Consider the following 19,291-nt stretch of genomic DNA (forward strand, 5'->3'; position numbering starts at 1 on the left):
ACCTCCCCCGCAGCAAAGTTGTTTGAGTAACTTTAACCCTTCCATTTTAAAAAGGGCGAGGTTGAGTCCTATCTAGGGTTCCTTGGGTTCTTCCTAGCTTGTCCTAACAATCGGAAGATGGTACTCTCTAGGCCTAAACTCGTACATGTGTTTATACATGTACTCTCAGGAATGTGTTCAATACTTCAAATTGTTTGCAGTTGTTCGAAAAGATACTTAAATTGGATGGCAGTTCAGGATGAAGTTACAAATCTACATAAAATACATAAAGGTGAAAATAATGTTTCAGTTGTCTGCCAGTGACTCGTGATGTCGATGGAGGGTACGAGTTTTTGCAAAATCGCAATCCTTATAGGAGCTACGCTTACACATATATAGGCCTAACGAATTGCGAAACAGCAATACCAAATTTACTCAAACTAATCTTGAGATCCCCCACCCCTCCCCTATTTTTTCCCAGTATTTGGATTTTTCGATTTTGATCCGCTCCCCAAATCGATCCGTCGATCCCCTCAGCTCACGAGGCAAAAACATAGGCCTATTTACTACTGTAAAAGAAAAAAAAATAATTGTCGTTCGGTCACTAAAATTTCACCTGCGAGGCTTTCTAGTCTCCTCCAGGAAACAATCTATATACATAAATATAAACTTTATTTTTTACTTGTAACCATAGTTGGGAGGCTAGTACTAGTAGCCAACCGACTAAAAAATACAATTTATTCTTAAAGAAAATCAAATAGCTAGTACTTGTAGCTGACGTGGCTTTTTCACAATCGCTTTATCGTAGAATCTCAGATAACCAACGTGGAATATATATCCACGGATTACGATTTTCCGATTCTGCCCCCTGGAGACCGTCTTCCGAAAGGTCAGAGGTAAAACTTACCAATGTTGTTCGTGACGTCATCAAGTCTCACAAAATGGCGGTGAGTGGACGTTGTGTTTGTCGTCTGTGTCTTTTATGCCAGTATTAACCAGCCATGCGGTTGAAGACTGTTTTAAGCTATAGCGTTCTGAGCAGGTGATAGTAGGCGTATGTCTCGGGGAGCGCGGTAGGAGCGACTGTGATCATGTTTTTGCGACGGAGCCGTGGTTATCAACAAAAACTTTGGAGCATCTTTCTGGGACTGCTCTGTGGGTTTTTCTTCACAACATGGCTACGTCTTCGGATGGTCCCAGCAATGGGAACTTGTAACGACCCTCTTATGAACGATGTAGGAGTCGAAGTAAGAACACAGCAACCGCCGGAGACAGGACAGAGTTTAGTTTTTGTTGGGGTAATGACAGCGAAGAAGTATCTCTCATCCCGTGCGACAGCAGTCAACCGGACTTGGGCGAAAACTATTCCCGGGAAAGTAGCGTTCTTTTCGAGTGCCGATTCCAACTCGTCCCGTCTCGGGTTGCCCCTCATCAGTCTACCAGGGGTCGACGATAGTTATCCTCCACAAAAGAAATCATTTATGATGCTGAAATACATGCATGATAATTACATAGACAAATATGAATGGTTCATGAGAGCAGATGACGATGTTTTCGTCCGAGGCGAAAAACTTGAAACTTTCTTGCGTTCAATCAATAGTTCACAAAGTTTATTTATTGGGCAAGCTGGATTGGGAAATCAGGAAGAATTTGGAAAACTTTTTCTAAATACTGGTGAAAATTTCTGTATGGGAGGCCCAGGTATGATTTTTAGTCGGGAGACGCTGAAAAAAATAGCTCCCAATATCAGCTACTGTCTGAAGAACTTATACAGTACACATGAAGACGTGGAAGTTGGGAGGTGTGTACGGAAATTTGCTGAAGTTGACTGCACATGGTCGTATGAGGTAAGGAAAATCAACATATTCTTACTCCATAAAGATAGACTTTGGTGACTGTTAGACAAAAAGAGTGTTTTATAGAACAAAAAATTACGAAAGAAATGAAAAGTGTGGAAAATAAAGCAGCATAATCTGGGCCACAGTTTGACTGGTGAGCGCTCGAAGTCAAACATATGACATAATGAGACAGTATCGTGTTACAGTATCACACACACGATTGCTATGCATAGCAAAAATACAGGAGTTGAAGTGAATTTTCTTTTCAGCTTCTTTCTTGTACTTTTATTTATGCTATCAAAAACTAAATAAAAATGGAACCTTGTAATATGGCAGTTGTGGGCAAAATGTCAAGGTGCAGTGCTTGTAAGTTGTAATATCCAACATTCTTTGCGACTCAGACCACTTTTACTGTCGTGTAGCTGATGAGTTATTAATTAAAGGTGTATATTTTGGCCTTCTAAATTCTGTTTGAAATTACATATCTTTTTCGTTTTTTGTTGTTGAGGTATACATATTAGGTTATGTAGTAATGTCTCTTTTTCCCTTTTTCAATCTTGAGAAAAGTGGGTTCCTTTCCCAGACTAACATTACAAGAAGTTCCAAAAACTTAGGAAATCTAGTAGACACCTTTCAACGTTATCAACTTTAGTTCCTGATATTGTTAGCAGGAAAATTGATAGTGCAGTGTGTGGTCAAATGTATTATTTCCTGTTGTAACCACATATGGATTGGCTGCAATCCACCTGTCTTGAACCCACTGGTGTACTATATTATGGTCATACGGCTAGCCGCTGAACCACAAACCGAACACAATACCGTTCAGTTACACAATTGTGTGTATGAATTCCCACTGTCTTCGAAACACATTTCCCAAAAGCTGAACTGCATGTTAAGATTTTTTAACCATGACATTTCAGTATTGTGGCTTAGATTATTTCTTTTTGAGAGAGTAAGCATGAATGAAATGTCTGGCAGTTTGCCGTGGGGTGTATTGAAATCCAATAATATTGCATTGCCTTTACATTGTACGGTATTTAGTTTTACCCCTCAACTGTCTATGGATTTAGGCTGAGAAGAATGCCCAATGGCAATGGACCTTTAGAGTTAGCTCATACGTCATCAGCCCTTTCTAGACTTTGTGCCCCAGTAGAATGAACAAAGTTAGTCTAGCATTTACTTGTCATGAGGCATGTGTATCTATCTACATAAACAAAATATTTTGCAATCAGATGCATTATAACAATGCTGTAATGTTCATTAATAAGCAGGTGCTGAACCTGGCATTGTTCAAACTGTGACATAATCTCCTAGATTGTGAACTTGTATTCACTGAATAAACCATAAAATAAGCTGTTTGTAGACTTTGTGCCCCAGTAGAATGAACAAAGTCTATTATTTACTTGCCATATTGTGTTTAAAGTATTCTGTATAAATCAGAGATTTTGCAATCAGATGCATAATAACAATGCAGAAATGTTCATTAATAAGCTGGTGCTGAACCTGGCATTGTTAGAACTGTGACATAATCCCCTAGATTGTATTCACCGAATGAACCATAAATAAGACACTCTATACCTTACCAAAGACAAAAATAGAAGGATGCACATGTATTACAAAGCTTATTTTCACAAGGTGTTACTACTTGTAAATATAACCCACTGAGTGGGTGATACTTGCATGCTTACATGTGTTGTGGTAGCAGCATGGAGGTAGAACCAGCCTCCATGGTAAAGTAATCATTGTCATTCAATTTTTTTGGAAAGTGGAGCTTGTTCTCCTTCATACCGCAATAGATCCATGTTCATACCCACTACAATGTTTCCTTCTAGTCCTGTTTATGTACATACAACAACTGTAGTTGGAGTCACTATGACATGTTCTGCTTACAAACCCATCTATCTGCCCCCCCCTTTCAGATAATCTTGAGAGATATGGCTCCTCCCCCACATTGATATTGCACAGGTATGATCACCCAACAGCAACAGATGATAAGTTAGATAGATACATTAATAAGAATGAATTCCTGATGTAGATAGTTGTCAACGTATATAACATTCAAATAAACATACCTGTCATTTTCTTCATGTCTGCTAATTAGTTGTATCCATGGCGATATAAGGGGAGACTGGTACTTTAAATATACCTCTATGCCTTCTTCTAACTGCAGGCTGGCTAGACAGCCTCTGTGGTCAGGTCATCAATTGTTCTCTATAATCCAGGTGACATTACTAATACTGCTTTAAAATTGAAAATAAGATTTTGATCCAGCAACAGCCAGCCATCTTTTACATGGACTTGACCTTGAAAGGGTTTTAACCATGCGGTTCTTAAAAGAATTAAACTGTATTCAATAGCTGATATGTTGTGGATCTTCTTAAAACCATATCGCTTGTTGCTAAAGAAATTTGTATAAAAATTGTAGACTTCATGTTTTCCATGATATGATCAGTGATAATACCACCATGTACATGTATCCATGGAAGTATCACCCATACTTCCATGGTGTATGCAAAACCCAGTATTGTACTTGCCAGGTAGACTACTAATAGTATTATAGGTTGTATCATTCAGCACTCGGCCCAAACCAGTCTTTCTTCGTGGTGGCTGAGACATATATCGACTACCTACCTTCAAGTTCAAGGTTGTTACTTAGTGCTTGACTGTTAGTGCTACTCACATTCTGTACAATGTAGATACGCTGTCAAAAATACAGTTTGGGGAGAAATAAAAACAAAAACAAACAACCATAAGAACATGTACATCTCCAAACTCGTAAATGAATCAATGATACTGTAAATGAGTTTTAATTGTGTCATTTTGGGGAAATATTAGTGTCATAACTGTTTATTCACTGCAAATGTCACCGCTTTTTTCTGCTTTGAGAATTGTTGTTTTGAATACACTGAAGGTTGTGGGTTGATACTGAAAGACTCATGTGTTTCTAGCCAGGCAGAATTTATTACCTGAAAAGGACAAAAGTATAAATAAATGAATACACCACAAATCAGGTGTATGATTATGTTATGCCTAGTACAGGTCATAGCTCTAAGTCACAGTACCATGATGATTTATAGTGACACATCATATCATGGGAAAAGATACTATTTTTAATCAAGTAAATGGGCCAAAAAGGTTTTTACTGCTTAAAAACTGCCTAAAGATAGACACTGCCTGTCTTCTGCCTGGAATAATTAAGTAATGAAAGACCTGTACGCCATACTTCAATCCATGTTCATGATTTTCAAAATGTCCACTGTATTTTTGTGTGTGAATGGTATCAAGTAAATGAAATTATCCAGGCAATTAGCTAAAAATACACCAAAGTGAATGTAATGCAATAATCAATATAAGTAAGTTGTAATTATCAAGCAATATCCGCCTATTACTAATAGTAGTCTGTGTATGTATTGTTTCAGCTTGAGGAATCTGGATGTATTTTTAGATTTTGATCAGTGCTGAAGTAGTACCTGTAGCATTATATAGATAAAATTAGACTTATGTGTCTTTTGACTTCAAATCCTACCAAAATCGTTATCTGCGTTAGAGTTTAAGATGATTTGAATTTTTTGTGACTATATTGATCTGGTAGATTATAAACGTGAATCTCCTACATTGGGTGAATTTTGATGTTTTGACTTTGTTCCATAGCAGTGATGGTTTAAATTGTTGCTATAGTTGTTTTGTATTGGAATATCAATCCGAACTACTTCTCGTTGTAGGTTTAAGTCTTTCACCATCGATTCCCGCTATTGCCTGAGTGTGCAAGCGCTAATGCATTATTTTGTGTTGCCATTTTCAAGTGTTTGCTTCCACCTCATCAACAAAGTGTCTTTTGTACAGTTACGTTCTTTCCGAGCACCCATCCCCCCCCCCCAAAATAAATATTACAGTTTACAATTTCAAAGGTTTGAAAGATTTTTGTCATTATCATTGAAAAGTGTTTTTTTTCTGTTTTGAAAATTGTCAGACATCAACAGAGCGTGACAAAATAAATTATAGTAGCAGGTATATTTTATGGTGTTACTTTTCTTAAGTGAATACATGTACATGTATTTTACAGCCAATATATTTTGTTTGAGAGAAGTGGCTATCATACTATTAAGGAAGCCAATTATCCAAATCTGTCACTTTTCAGTGAACGTGTCAAAACATCATAGTTGATGTATCATTGTTTAAAAAAAACCTTGTGTATGTGTGTCATATTGTGGAGAACTTTCTTATAACTTTTGTACATGAGGCCAGAAAAAATCTATATATCTGTTAGACTTGTTTCTTTAAAAAATTATTGAGTCTGTGACAGTCCCTGCATAAATATCATCATAAATTATTTATATCTAATACCATATGTATGCCTGAATTTATGGTCTTTTGTTTATTTTAGTAGATTTTTAAGTGTTTTTCTAGGGTTTGATGAAATGTATAGTCAATTCCCATCTACGCGGCAATTTTAGCAGAAAATGAGACAATTCGATTGTGGAAAATCTTTATTACAACAAAATGGTATGATACAGTGATAAATAAATAAATGTGCACGTGTATATAAGTATATAACTATATGTTGAAATTAATAAATCAATGGACAGGAAGTGCCCTAGATTAAACATAGTGAAAATGTATTGAGGGGAATTATTTGAAAATAATATTGAACCTCTTTCCCAGTGTTTTTTTTTTTACACTGGATCTTAAGTGAATACATTATACTAATATTAGCTCAATCAATACAATTGACATTGGAGAGAATATATTTATGAGAAATATTGATATCGGTACATGTAATTGTACTTAATAATAAGGAGAGAGAAAAGTTTTAAAAACCCAGTGACATTAATGAATGGGGTAGTCATTTACATTTAATTGAATTTGTTGTTGTTTCAATTTTGGGTCTTTATTTTTATGATGGCAATCCTGTCGTTTGTGTTTTGTTCTCATTTTGTAGTCTATACAATAAAGGTATTAAGTACTTTTTTATAGTCGTTACATAGATTGTATGTGTAGTTGTGAAAATCAATATATTGATAAACCCATTTCCCAGAGCAGTTGGTTGTTATTATAATGATGCAAATAGTGTGTGTTTATTTAAAAGTCTTTAAAATCGTTTTATGGTATTTGATGGTTTTTTTATTATATTGATGGAAGGAGTGTGTGTTTATTTAACTCTGTAAAATGTTTAGGGGGGGGGGGGGGTACTCCCCTTATTAGAATACACATACATGTGCTGCCCTTTGGTCTAAAATGGGGTTTGTTTGTTTTTCGAGCTGAAGAGTCTAAAATGTGGTCCACCTACATTATTTTCAATTTTGCTTGGTCTAAAATGTGGTCCATTCATTGTCCTTTACCAAATCATAACTGCCATTAATTGCCCCAAAATGTTGCCTTGTAAGTTGTAAAGAAAATGTATTTAGGTCTAAACTTTCATCTTTAAAAAAAAATCTGTAATGTTCTAAAATGGGGTATTGGTTTTTGGTCAAAATGGGTCTAAAATGGGGCCTACGGTTTCCAGCACTGGCCACACACCCTTACCAGAGCTGACCACTGGTACTGCCCCAGGTTCTATGCTTTGCACGACAACACTTTTCACAACCATGTGTCTATGTTCTGAACGATAACAGTTTTCACAACCAAGGGGTCTATGTTCTGAACGACAACAGTTTTCACAACCAAGGGGTCTATGTTCTGAACGATAACAGTTTTCACACACAGATTTCAATCCTAATCTGACATGGGGCTTTAAAAACATAAGTTGACAATACACATGTACATGTACAAAGTAACATGGACATGTAAACTTTAAATGTAAGTAACGACAAATCAAACATGGCTGTTAACGAGACTTATTACAAAGTTTGTGTGTGTGTGTGTGTGTGTGTGTGTGTGTGTGTGTGTGTGTGTGTGTGTGTGTGTGTGTGTGTGATGTGTGGTGGGGGGAGGGATGAGATTAGGAAAAAAACCCAGGTGGAACAAGTGAGTACATTACTGTAAATAGTTTTGTCTTGTGTTTATTATTGTATTTAGTGTCCCTGATATTTTGATACTGTCCTTCTCTATAAATACTATGTTAGTGTTTTTGTAGCAGATACTAACATGGTAAGCCAAACAACTGTCAATTAGTTGTATTATCAAGTATATACAAACATGTACTCCTTGAAAAATAACAGTGTTCAACCTTAGTCTCAATGGTTTCTACTTCGGTGGTCATATCTTTTTGTCCGTGTTTAAACTCTGTATTTTTACAAAAACTAATATAATATAAAACAAATTTGTCATCGCTTCCTATTTAAGAAATTAGTGAGAAACAACATTGACAAAGTCTGTATTTGTAACTCAATACATTCATTGCAAAAAGCTAAAATATTGTGTAAAAAATTTGTTATTGTACATACAGTCACTAACATTTTACACGTTTATTAATCTTTTGCAGTTTATTGAGTTACAAACAAGGTCTTGGCTTATGTTGTTTCACGTTGATTTTTCAAGTAGGGAGCCATGATAAAATTGTTTTATAGATTAAAAATCCAAAATATATAGCCACTCCTCATCTCTATGGCCACTTTAAGTATATGTAAAATATATGAATTAATGTATTATGTAGTACTTTTTGATAATGTTATTTCTTTACTCAGTCAACTCAAAGGTTGGGGGGGGGGGGGTCTAAAATGTGACAAAAGCTAAGAACACATGATCTTGACATTTTGCAGAATTGTTTTTGACAAGATGTGAATGTTTGAATTTTATGGGTATTTTCTTCTAATATTTTTAGAATATTCCGTGTGAATTTGTTTGACTAATATTACAAAAGAGTTGTTTCTTTAAAAGTGAAAAGAGACTTGTAACTTGTGGTCAAGGTTAGGATGTGATACTTGTACCTAACCTACGTATATATGTATGAACAGGAAATGTTAGAATGACATTGTGTTCATAAAACCCCAACAGATGATCCTTGTAAACATGATACCAATACAGCAGACAAAATTGGTGTCAAACGCAATAATCTGTGGAGACAGGACTGTGTAGCTAGACTATATGATAATGTCCGAGAATTAAAGGGTGTCGTCCTCATGTCATTGTGAGATATTGAATTAACAAGGGTAAGGAGGAAATCGAAAATTGACCTTCCCACCAGACTAGCTGGCATCCTTTTTGTTAAGGGCATGGACTTATGGCATTACTGTTACTGCTGTTAGGAAATCCCAAATGTCTGCTTTATCATGGTATTGATTCAGTGTTTATTCTATGAGTGAGCACTTCTTTCAGAGAATAAGAATGACTTGTAGAATAAGGTTAGTTTTCCATGACTTAGTTCAACCCATTTGATGGTACACACCCACTACTGTAGCCGTGTTGTGTAATTTGTTCATGTATGAGTTGGTATTGCTATTTCAAGTGCGTTGTTGTCAATTCAGACTTATTCATGGGGACAGTGACAAAATTCATTGAATATTTATTAAAAGGAGTGTTTTTGCCAAGATTTAGGAACTCTAGTTATTGTACATATAATAACATACTTTTCACACACTTTTGTTTTTGTGCAATTTAGTGATTTACAAACAAGGACTTGATGTATGTTATTTTACACTGCATTTCCAAGTAGAAAAAAATAGTAAGGTTATTATGAATTAAAAAATCCAAAATAAATACCCATTTGTCATCCAAATGGCCACTATAATCTTTGGCACCCATGTAAATTTTGCCTACTTTACTTTAACCCATTTTTCACAAATAACCAGCTTTTCATAAAAACAGTGGAATTTGTATCTAAGTTGTACATGTAAATCTAACCAGAAATAGTGTTGAAAGTTTCTTTTTATTGCCAGATGTGTGTACAGAATATTTTGAATTATCAGAAAGTACAGTGGTCTAAATACAGTTGTAAAAATAGGTCAACTATTCTTGATGTCCTGCCAGGAAAATATAACTTAGCTACAATTGAAATTGTGTATCCTGTTTTTTTATAAGAAACATCATTAATTTCAAATACGAATCATATCCTGGTTATAATTGGTTTCTTGTACTTGCTACACATTTCCTTGAATACTATAAAAGATACTATTTTTAAAATTATCAAGATTTATTTTTGTCATTCTGCTTTGAGGTGACATTTGAAAAAAGGTATGAACTGTATACAAACTTATTGATTATTATTGTATGGTTAGTCCCCCGTCAGATTTAGTCTGGGACGGGGGCTTGTTATAGATTGTGTGCCGTCCGTGCATGGGTGCTGTCCGCGCATGCGTGCATGCTTGCATCCATCATTGCTTGCGTCTGGAGCCATATCTTGGACATTCATAGACCGATTTATTTCAAACTTAGTAAATGGATAATGAACTATGACTTACATATGCATGTCAATTGGTTTTGGGAAATAATGCAATTTAGCCAACTTAGAGCCATTTTTGGGTCAAAAAATGTGATTTTTGGTCAAAAAACATAACTCCAAAACTACTGGGCAGATTGGCCTGAAATTTGGTTGGAATGTTCTTAGAAGTGTTATTCTGCAAATTTTCTGTAAAACATTTTGGAATATGATGCAATTTAGCCAACTTAGAGCCATTTTTGGGTCAAAAAGTGTGATTTTTGGTAAAAAAAACATAACTCCAAAACTACTGGGCAGATTGGCCTGAAATTTGGTGGGAATGTTCTTAGAAGTGTTACTCTGCAGATTTTCTGTAAAACATTTTGGCCCTAGCAACAATATTCAGTCAATTATACAGTTGTCCTACAACACCATTGGCACTATATTTCATACAGTCTCATACATCACACTACAATGACTTCAGTCATTTCCGATGACTGCTTGTTATGACTTTGACATGTGTTACAGAAAAATTGAACTTGAAATTTGATATATTCTATAGCAATGTCAATGAAAGATGAATGAAATATTGGGGTTATCAAGGTATTTGGAGTCAATGTAAACATAAACTAACAGTCATTGCAGAAACAAGCATATTAATAAATGGGAAACTTAAGTGACATTTATAGCCCATATTTTAGAAATACGAGACTCTTATTATGTAATATTTCCATGTTTGCATAGGATATATGTAAATGTGCCTAGCAACAAGACCACACCCATAGCAACAGCCAAATGATCACATATATTGCAAAGACAACAACAGGGATTAATAGACAAATGAATGAACATTCAAAATATGTATGCAAATATGTCTAGCAACATGACCATGGCCATAGCAACAGCCAAATGATTGCATATATTGCAAAGATAACAACAGGGTTGGATAGCCAACTGGATAATCATTCAGCAAAATGAATACCTATACCTAGTATGGATCAGCAGGTGGATAAACAATTTAAAAAAAACTACAGTTGTGCTACAATGCCATTGGATTGGCGCTATTTTTTTTCTATGTTTCCATGTCATTCCTTGCTTTATCTAGTGCTATCCGTGGCATTGAATCTCAAGGGGTAAAAGATGAATCGATACCACAGATAGATCTAGAATATTCCTTGCTAGTCTAGTGACAAACATGTCAGTGTTTTCGTTCAGGGTGGTAAGTAGGTAAAATCTACCCACATTCCCCTGTAATTTTATCAGGGTTCCCCATAAAGATAATTGGAAATTGTGGCAGTTTTTATAATATTTCTTCTTTTCTGTTACCATGGTTCCTAAACCGTAGCAAAAAAACAACAACTGCATGTACTCAATATACCGTTCCGGTACACAATTCTCTGTGTGCTAGATACATGTAGGAGATCTGTGCATATAATGCTGTTACTGTAATAGGATTTGCGTTCACACATCTCCAATGATAGTTGAAAGTTTTGTAATTGGATTGGTATTCCCTTTCTTCAGCTGAGGAAGATACAAATGACCTACATTTATAAGAATTCTTGTCCTGATGAGTCACAGATGTGGCATAAGTATTATGTCACCAATTTTTATCCGCTGAATAAAGTTTGATGTATATTAGAAAATAATATTACTTGTAGTTGTACATGTGAAGCTTAATTTATGGAAAACTAGGGAAATTACAGAGATTCTGACCAATTTGGCTGATGTTGGCTCAGTCTCAGAAATATTAAATTTTTCATGATGATATTTGATATCAATAATGATAGTAATATGATATAGATGCATATACAGTACATTTCTCTGCTTTCCAACTTGACTGGCATTGTGTTAACTCAGGGCAAACATCGGATTGGCTCTAATATAGAAATATACAAATGATACACGTCATCATAGGTTGTTGTAGTCTGGATGCCAATGTGGTCTCTCATAAAACTAAACCACAGTCTAGTCAAAGTCCCTCAATCAGCACAAAAACTTGTTCTTCCAATCAGTGAACCCCCAACTGTTATAGTGATGTAAACAGTGTATAAGTAGCATCCTGAGCTGACAAATATACCATATCTGGACATTACATAACTGCCCCAATAAACAGTAACTTTATGTGTTATTGTTAGAATTTTGTGATTGATTAAAAAGACATGATGTTAATGACTGTGTAGGTGGCAGTGGATGAATTTTAAATTTCATCACATGCATCTCAGGACTTCATAGAGTAACAACTTTGACTATCGTGTGGGCAGAGGTGTAAATCGTAATGATACCGCGTTGGAATTAGACCAGGGTTGCCGGTGAGCAAGTGGTTTGCACGTATGCTTCTTACAGCTGTAGTCTGGGTTCAAACCTGTTCAGTGCTGATTGGGTTTGATTAAAATATAACCAGGTCTGTATGTAAGAGAAGGGTGATGCTCAGGATGACCTTGCCGAACAATGCAGGTTTTCTCCAGGTACTTCGGTTTCCTCCTGCTTTTCAACACTAGGACACTGCTAAGTAGTAAGTGGCAACCAATCAACAAATTTGGACAAATAAAGATTATTTTTATCAACATGTGTTAGCAACTGAAAGGGTTACATTTTATACCACAGCTTCACTAGCCAACCACATTTAAACCAAGCTACAGGAAAAATGAAGTCGCCTTGGTGTTTCATTCATGGCACGTGATGTTTTTAACCATGACAAAGATAGACACAAATTAATTCTACACCTGTAAGAGTAACAGAGACACAACACACACAGGAGGATCCTTTACCTAATCACGTTGAAAAATGATAAAGCATTGCTATTCATTACAGAGCAGTAGAAAATGCTTCTGCATAAAATATTACACATATGGACTTGATGATTTTAATGCCGTCATTTGCTTACTTTTAAACTGATGATCAACACATGAATTAACTTGTCTGCTTCTACATCCCATCTCTATAATTGTTTCTTTTGCATTTGAAGTCGTCTGAGTATGTGTGTATCTGTGAAAAACATGGTGTCTCAAGAATGAAACACCAAGGCATCTCTATTTCCCCAGTAATGAATTGGAAAGGGATTGTTGAGTTGTACTGTAATGTTTAGCTGAAAGTATCGAGTAAAGAAGTAGTTGAATGATTTAATGTTCCTTGTCAACATAGTTCTGAAGTTTTGTAGTTTAGTTGAAAGGAGAAAATCCTTTCAACTCATTCATGACTTCTTATAGTCCTAGTAGTGTTTACACATTTTATTTATTCGTTAACAGGACCATTGATTCAAATACAATGAATGGTCCAACCATAGAACTCTTAGCTCAAACAAATTGCAATTTCTCATGTCAAACCACACGCCTCTTTATGGCATCCGAGATGCACAACCTGAGCGGAAAAAAATATACTCTGCCTAGTATTGCACAACCTGAGCGGAAAAAAATATACTCTGCCTAGTATTGCACAACCTGAGCGGAAAAAAATATACTCTGCTGAGTATGAATGACTTGACTGTTATAATTTAGAGTTATCAGTCACTCGCTTAAGTCTTGTTAATGCCAAATCTGAACTATAAATTTTACGATCCACTTGATTATTGTTATATAATTATAAATAGAAAATAATAGTTACATGGAAAATGATAATAATTGATGATTTGAACAATTCTTAATTCAACCTTGATCGATGAATTTCATATTATATTTGATGTGAAAATGGTGGTACTGTATTTGTGGAGAGTGGTTATATTATATTTTGAGCTCAATTTTTAATATCTAGTAGTTTTCTTTCAGCGTCAGAGCAGAGCTCCCAATTGCAGTTGTGTTTCCAAGGACATCATTTACAATTAAGTTTTAAACCACAGACACATTTCAGTCGGATGTAAGTTCTTTCCTGTATGTCTACAGTATGGATTTCAGGCAATCCATCTCGGAGAGGGCAATAACCTGCAGAGAATAAAAAGGCCTTCTACAATGCATAGCCCTCATTCTACACTCTGATGTATGTATTGTATGTGTTTATATATGCAATATACAGAAATCTGTCATTTCAAATAAAGGTGTTGTTAGACTCGCCAAGAATCACGATTCGTAACTACAGTGTATATGTACATTTAGGCAACCCAAAAGAAATAATGTAACAGAAAGCACTGTCAACATGTTACTACTGCACCATTTGCAAAATTATCGGAAATGCTGGAACATTATCCATCATTTCACAAGTCATTAATTTGTAATTTGAATATTAAACAGTAACTATGGACTTTGTCATTCCCATGTGAGGATCGTTGACCAAGACAGATCAAAAGCTCAATGCTAAAAAACTTTGAACTGTTTGTGTGTTATAACCTTTGTAAATCATTTGATCTACCCAGCTGATGAACATTTTTGGTCAAATAAAACTAAATAACTAGACCTTAACTTAGATATACATGTAAGTGACTTGTTGACTTACTGGTCAGTGTTCTAAATCTAATGTTATATTCTGTGCAAATTGTGTTGTTGCGTCGTAAGTACAAATGCAAATTTTTCTGTTGTGGGTTGAAATGATACTAAAAATGTACAGAAGTTGCTGTATGCTAGCGGCGTATCAGAGTTACAAATGTACTTAGAGGGACTATAGTCTAATGCTATCCTTCATCAAATCTTAAGATATCTGATCGAATACCTAGGTTGGCATCTAGACTAGTGGTACTAGGGTACACAGTTGATAAGATTTGTCTGTTGTTGTTAAAGATGATGATCAGTTATCAACGCACTAACAATTGATTCTAGTGTGGAGATCAGAACAGGAGAGATCGTCAAATGACACCCCTCAACCCACCTTCCCATTCACAGATATACAACTTACACATCTCCTTTCCCAACTTCTCATGATATACATATACATGTATACAAAAATTGCACTGTACAGGGTAGACATTCCCTGTATATCATAGCGTGGGTTCTCCCGCTATACAAAGGTCATCCAAGGTGCCAGTCTATGCTCTCAGCATTTTTCAAAGAAAACCGAAGTGGGTTAATCCATGTAGTTTCTAGGACAGTACTACATGTCTATGCCGGAAATGCCTAGCCTTAGGTAAAAATTTGGATAAAGTTGATTGCTATATCGTTTTGAAGGGCAGCACTGTCATTTTATATAACTGTAGATATTACACTGAATCGAATTTGTTCTGTTCATCAGTACTGACTTTTGCGTGACTAAGATGAAGCAATTTAAGTCAGAATTGTTCGTTGCGGAAATGTTGCTACGCAGACAAGGCTAGGAGGTCAACAATGATACTCTCAACTTGTTGTGGAAACACACGCATACATGAATATAAAATTTCGCAGCTGCACTCCCGTGAATAAATACAAAGTAAATCCTGCTTTGTGAATAAAATCGAACTTTTCCTGATCTTTTTAATAGACGGCTTCCTAGACTTATTTCCTACAAACCTTTACAAGAATATTTATTTGTCGACAATGATTTACAACAGAGATAGTAGACTTATTATGTATTTATTAAAATCGATATGATAATCCAGTTTTTTGAAAATGAAAAGTCGGCTTTTATCCATCGTAAACATCCATCTATCATAGCAATAAATGATTTATGATACCCGACTCAATGGAATTAGAATATTGAGCATTTTGCGTGGGTTGTCAGCAAATTTCACATCATAAGATGAATCGAGTGAATTTAATTGAAATGTCTATCTTGTAGTCTGCACAAGATATGAATGTAAACTGTATGAGATGTAACTAATCCTGCCGTGTCTTATAGGTTCAGATTTCATACTAGGTAAACAAGTGTCTGTAATTTTCTATGATACATTGTTTAAAGTGACCATATGGATGAGGATTGGCTATTTATTTTGGATTTTTAATTTATAAAACAATTTTATCATGGCTTCCTACTTGAAAAATCTACGTGAAACAACATTGACCAAGTCTGTATTTGTAACTCAATAAATTGCAGAAGATTAATAAATGTGTAAAATGTTTATTGCACATACAATAACAAACTTTTTACTCGTTTTTTTTTTATAGCTTTTTGCAATGTATTGAGTTACAAACACAGACTTTGTCAATGTTATTTCACATTGATTTTTTGAGTAGGAAGCAATGATGAAATTGTTTTATGAATTAAAAATCCAAAGTAAATACCAAATGCCCATCCATGGTACGGCCACTTACTGCACAGGAACTTATCATAACTTACTTTAATCTACATGTAGGTATTATTGTTACTGCTGTAATGTAAATGTACATTAATAATTCTTTTTTGACACTGAAATAAAATCCAAGTTAAATATTTCCTGCATGCACTTTCAGTTTCTACATGTTGCAATTTCTGAAGGTGATTATCAATAATGAAACTTTTAGGTGAAAGTTGAACCACATGTAATGTTAGTGCTGTATTTTTACTTTACATGATCTGTTGTTTCCGAGTCTAGAAACTATACATGTGGGCTTGTTTCCTATGATCTTTCTCTCTCCACATATAGTGAAATGGACAAATTCGACTGAATAAATCTCCTGCTGGGTAAAGGGTGAACAGAGCATGTCAGTAGTAATCCATCACACATACTGACATTTGGTTATTTCGTTCAGTGTAGCACAAACTCGACCTCCAGCCTGGAAGTAAGTCACTTGAGGATGCAGTAATGTCATCAAGTCTATTTCAATGCTCCAATAGCTGTTGAGCTATTGCTGTCAGTAATAAGAATGTAATGTCATGCTAAATACAGCCATTTGACTATACAGTGGAGAAATGTACAAAATGAACCCACATGTATAGTTCTAGACTAATTATTTCCAGAATGGGGAAAGGTTTGATAGTGATGATACAGGACCCCCAGAAATATAAATGCCAGTTTGGCGATGGTATTTTAATAGATTAGACCATAAAATAAGTGAGCAACCATTAAACTGAACACCAATAACAATTACACGAATGGAAAAGTTCACTTTTTTTTTGCTATTTATAGGGAAAAAGGAAAGGAAAATGAAGCATTTCATTAAAGTTTAATAGGATGAAAGTGATAAATTCACTGTGTATTTGACCCTGCTATTAGGCCTATTTCCTGAATAAACACATGAACAGGAACATCTATACATAGAAGTGTCAAGCCTATAAGGTCAATGAACTTGAGTTCTTTGTTTATGATCTAAGAAAGTGATTTGCAACTCACATCCAAGGATAGTGCTGATGGTTTCACAATGACATAAATGGGAGATGCAGTGTAGTTTCCGTTGTGTTCAATGACAATGTAGACATGTATAGCATGGTTAACATGTCTTCAATTCAAAGACGAACTCTGCACCCTGGTAGTGTGCTTTGCTAAATTACCATCTATTCTCTGAAGATAAAGTTTTATATCCAGAACAGAAACAGAGAATCTAGGCTTGCCATAACTGTAGAAAGAAAGGTTGTGCAGTGTGTAATGTTTCCTGTCCTGTGCCAGAATATTTCAAACCACCGGATTCTTGGTACCTGAAGTAGAATTGTACTGTTTAGATGCGTTGTGAAAATACAGAACGTTCAATTTCTTGATCAACATATAGACTTCTGTTCCATGCGCTACACATGTAGCTAGTACTATAGATGCGCCTGAGAATAAGTCAACCTTCTTATTCTATTTTGACCCTCTCTAGTATGAGGTGCTATTGCAGGTACCGAGGATTGATAACCTAGAAATGAAAGTTCCAGATTGTCAAAAGAAATAGAACTCGGTGTAGAAGATGGTGAATGAGCATTGTTTGTGTGTTAAAATTAGTAAACATTTATTCTGACTGCCACTGTAAGCATGCCTACCCTGGGTTATTTTCGATGTCAAGGGTCATTATCTTGCCATACTGTCAAGCGTGCTGAACATTTACACAGCTTCGCCGAGATAAATGGATGTTTTGTTAGTAGTCAGTATTGATATAGATGAACATTGTTCATGTGACTTAGATAAAGTCAATTTAGATGTATATACTATTTATGTACATGTATACAAAATCTTTGGTTGGGGTCAGCCGCATATTCATTTACAGTTGAACTTCTAAAATAACCCCCCAAATAACCAAGGAACTTGTCTTTTGTCATACACTCCACTAGAAGATGTACTCTCTTTATTTTAGCATTAAGATTGTGTTGACAGATGAAAGGCTACTGTGTTCTACTACTTTTTTTTTTTGCAAACAATACATTTGTATAACAGAGAACACTCCTTAATCACAGTGTAAGTTAATGCACATGTCAGCTATGTTGATGATTGATACTTGCACGTGTCAATGTTGTCAAAGCCCTTTGAAGAATACAATGGTTCCTGGCTATTTTAAGTCTCAGGTCTTGGAATCCATCAACACCACCACACACTTACCAAGGGTCACAATGTAGTGGTGAGATACTAAATTATACATGTATATGAAACACATAACTTTTTAACATTTTACGCTCTGGTCGATGTTATCGCAGCATTAAGACATCGTCTGAACGTTTTAGGAAGAGTTTTTATCCCTCGGTAATCCGAATTTTAAACCAGTCATGATCAATCATTTTAATGTTTATTTAGATAATGTTCAGCCACTTTTATTTCCATTTACACTTTTAATATGGGGCGCTTGTGAAAAGTCATTTTCCAATGTTTTTTCTTTAAACACATGGCAATAAAGTATCTGTATCTGTATCTGTATCTGTATCTGTATCTGTATCTGTATCTGTATCTGTATCTGTATCTGTATCTGTATCTGTGAGTATATGAGGTAAATATTGTTAAAGGCTAGGGTTTCAATCCCAGGTTCTCACATTAGTGTTATCTTATCAGTGGAGCCATGATGATTACATAGGATTATTCTTTTGTTCTGGACTAACTTTTTCTATAGCTTTGTCAGACAACTGTTTTTCATACCTAATGTTCAATTCTTTTTCAAAGTGGGTCTTTAATATGCAAACAGTAAGAGACTGAAAAAAATACCAGAGATGGGAGCTGTAGTGACACCCTTGACATAACTAAAATCTCAATTTGACAAGGCATGTCTTACTCTTAGTGAGGGTTGGCTCTACTAGTACCGGGTAGTAGTATTTTTTGCTTTGATGCTGTCATGTGTAGTTTTTTCATGTAAGTTCAAATATATGTATCATTTATGTTCATATAGTTTTATTAACTACATGTATGGTTTAATTAAGGATAACTTCAATTGTTAATTGATATGAAACATTATTTGTGCCTTTTGGAGAGGAA

General features: G+C 35.2%; 1 protein-coding gene across 1 annotated transcript in view; it reads left to right on the top strand.

Annotated features, from left to right (window-relative positions):
* Positions 1-932: 932 nt before the first annotated feature.
* LOC144443746 (chondroitin sulfate synthase 1-like) overlaps positions 933-19,291 on the top strand; it is a 58,153-nt gene continuing 39,794 nt past the window's right edge. Inside the window, exon 1 of the mRNA XM_078133289.1 lies at positions 933-1,826. Within this exon, the coding sequence (XP_077989415.1) occupies positions 1,071-1,826 (756 nt within the window). The 5' untranslated portion in view covers positions 933-1,070. The remainder of the gene's footprint in view (positions 1,827-19,291) is intronic.

Source organism: Glandiceps talaboti, chromosome 12, assembly GCF_964340395.1.
Source record: "Glandiceps talaboti chromosome 12, keGlaTala1.1, whole genome shotgun sequence".
NCBI lineage: Eukaryota > Metazoa > Hemichordata > Enteropneusta > Spengelidae > Glandiceps > Glandiceps talaboti.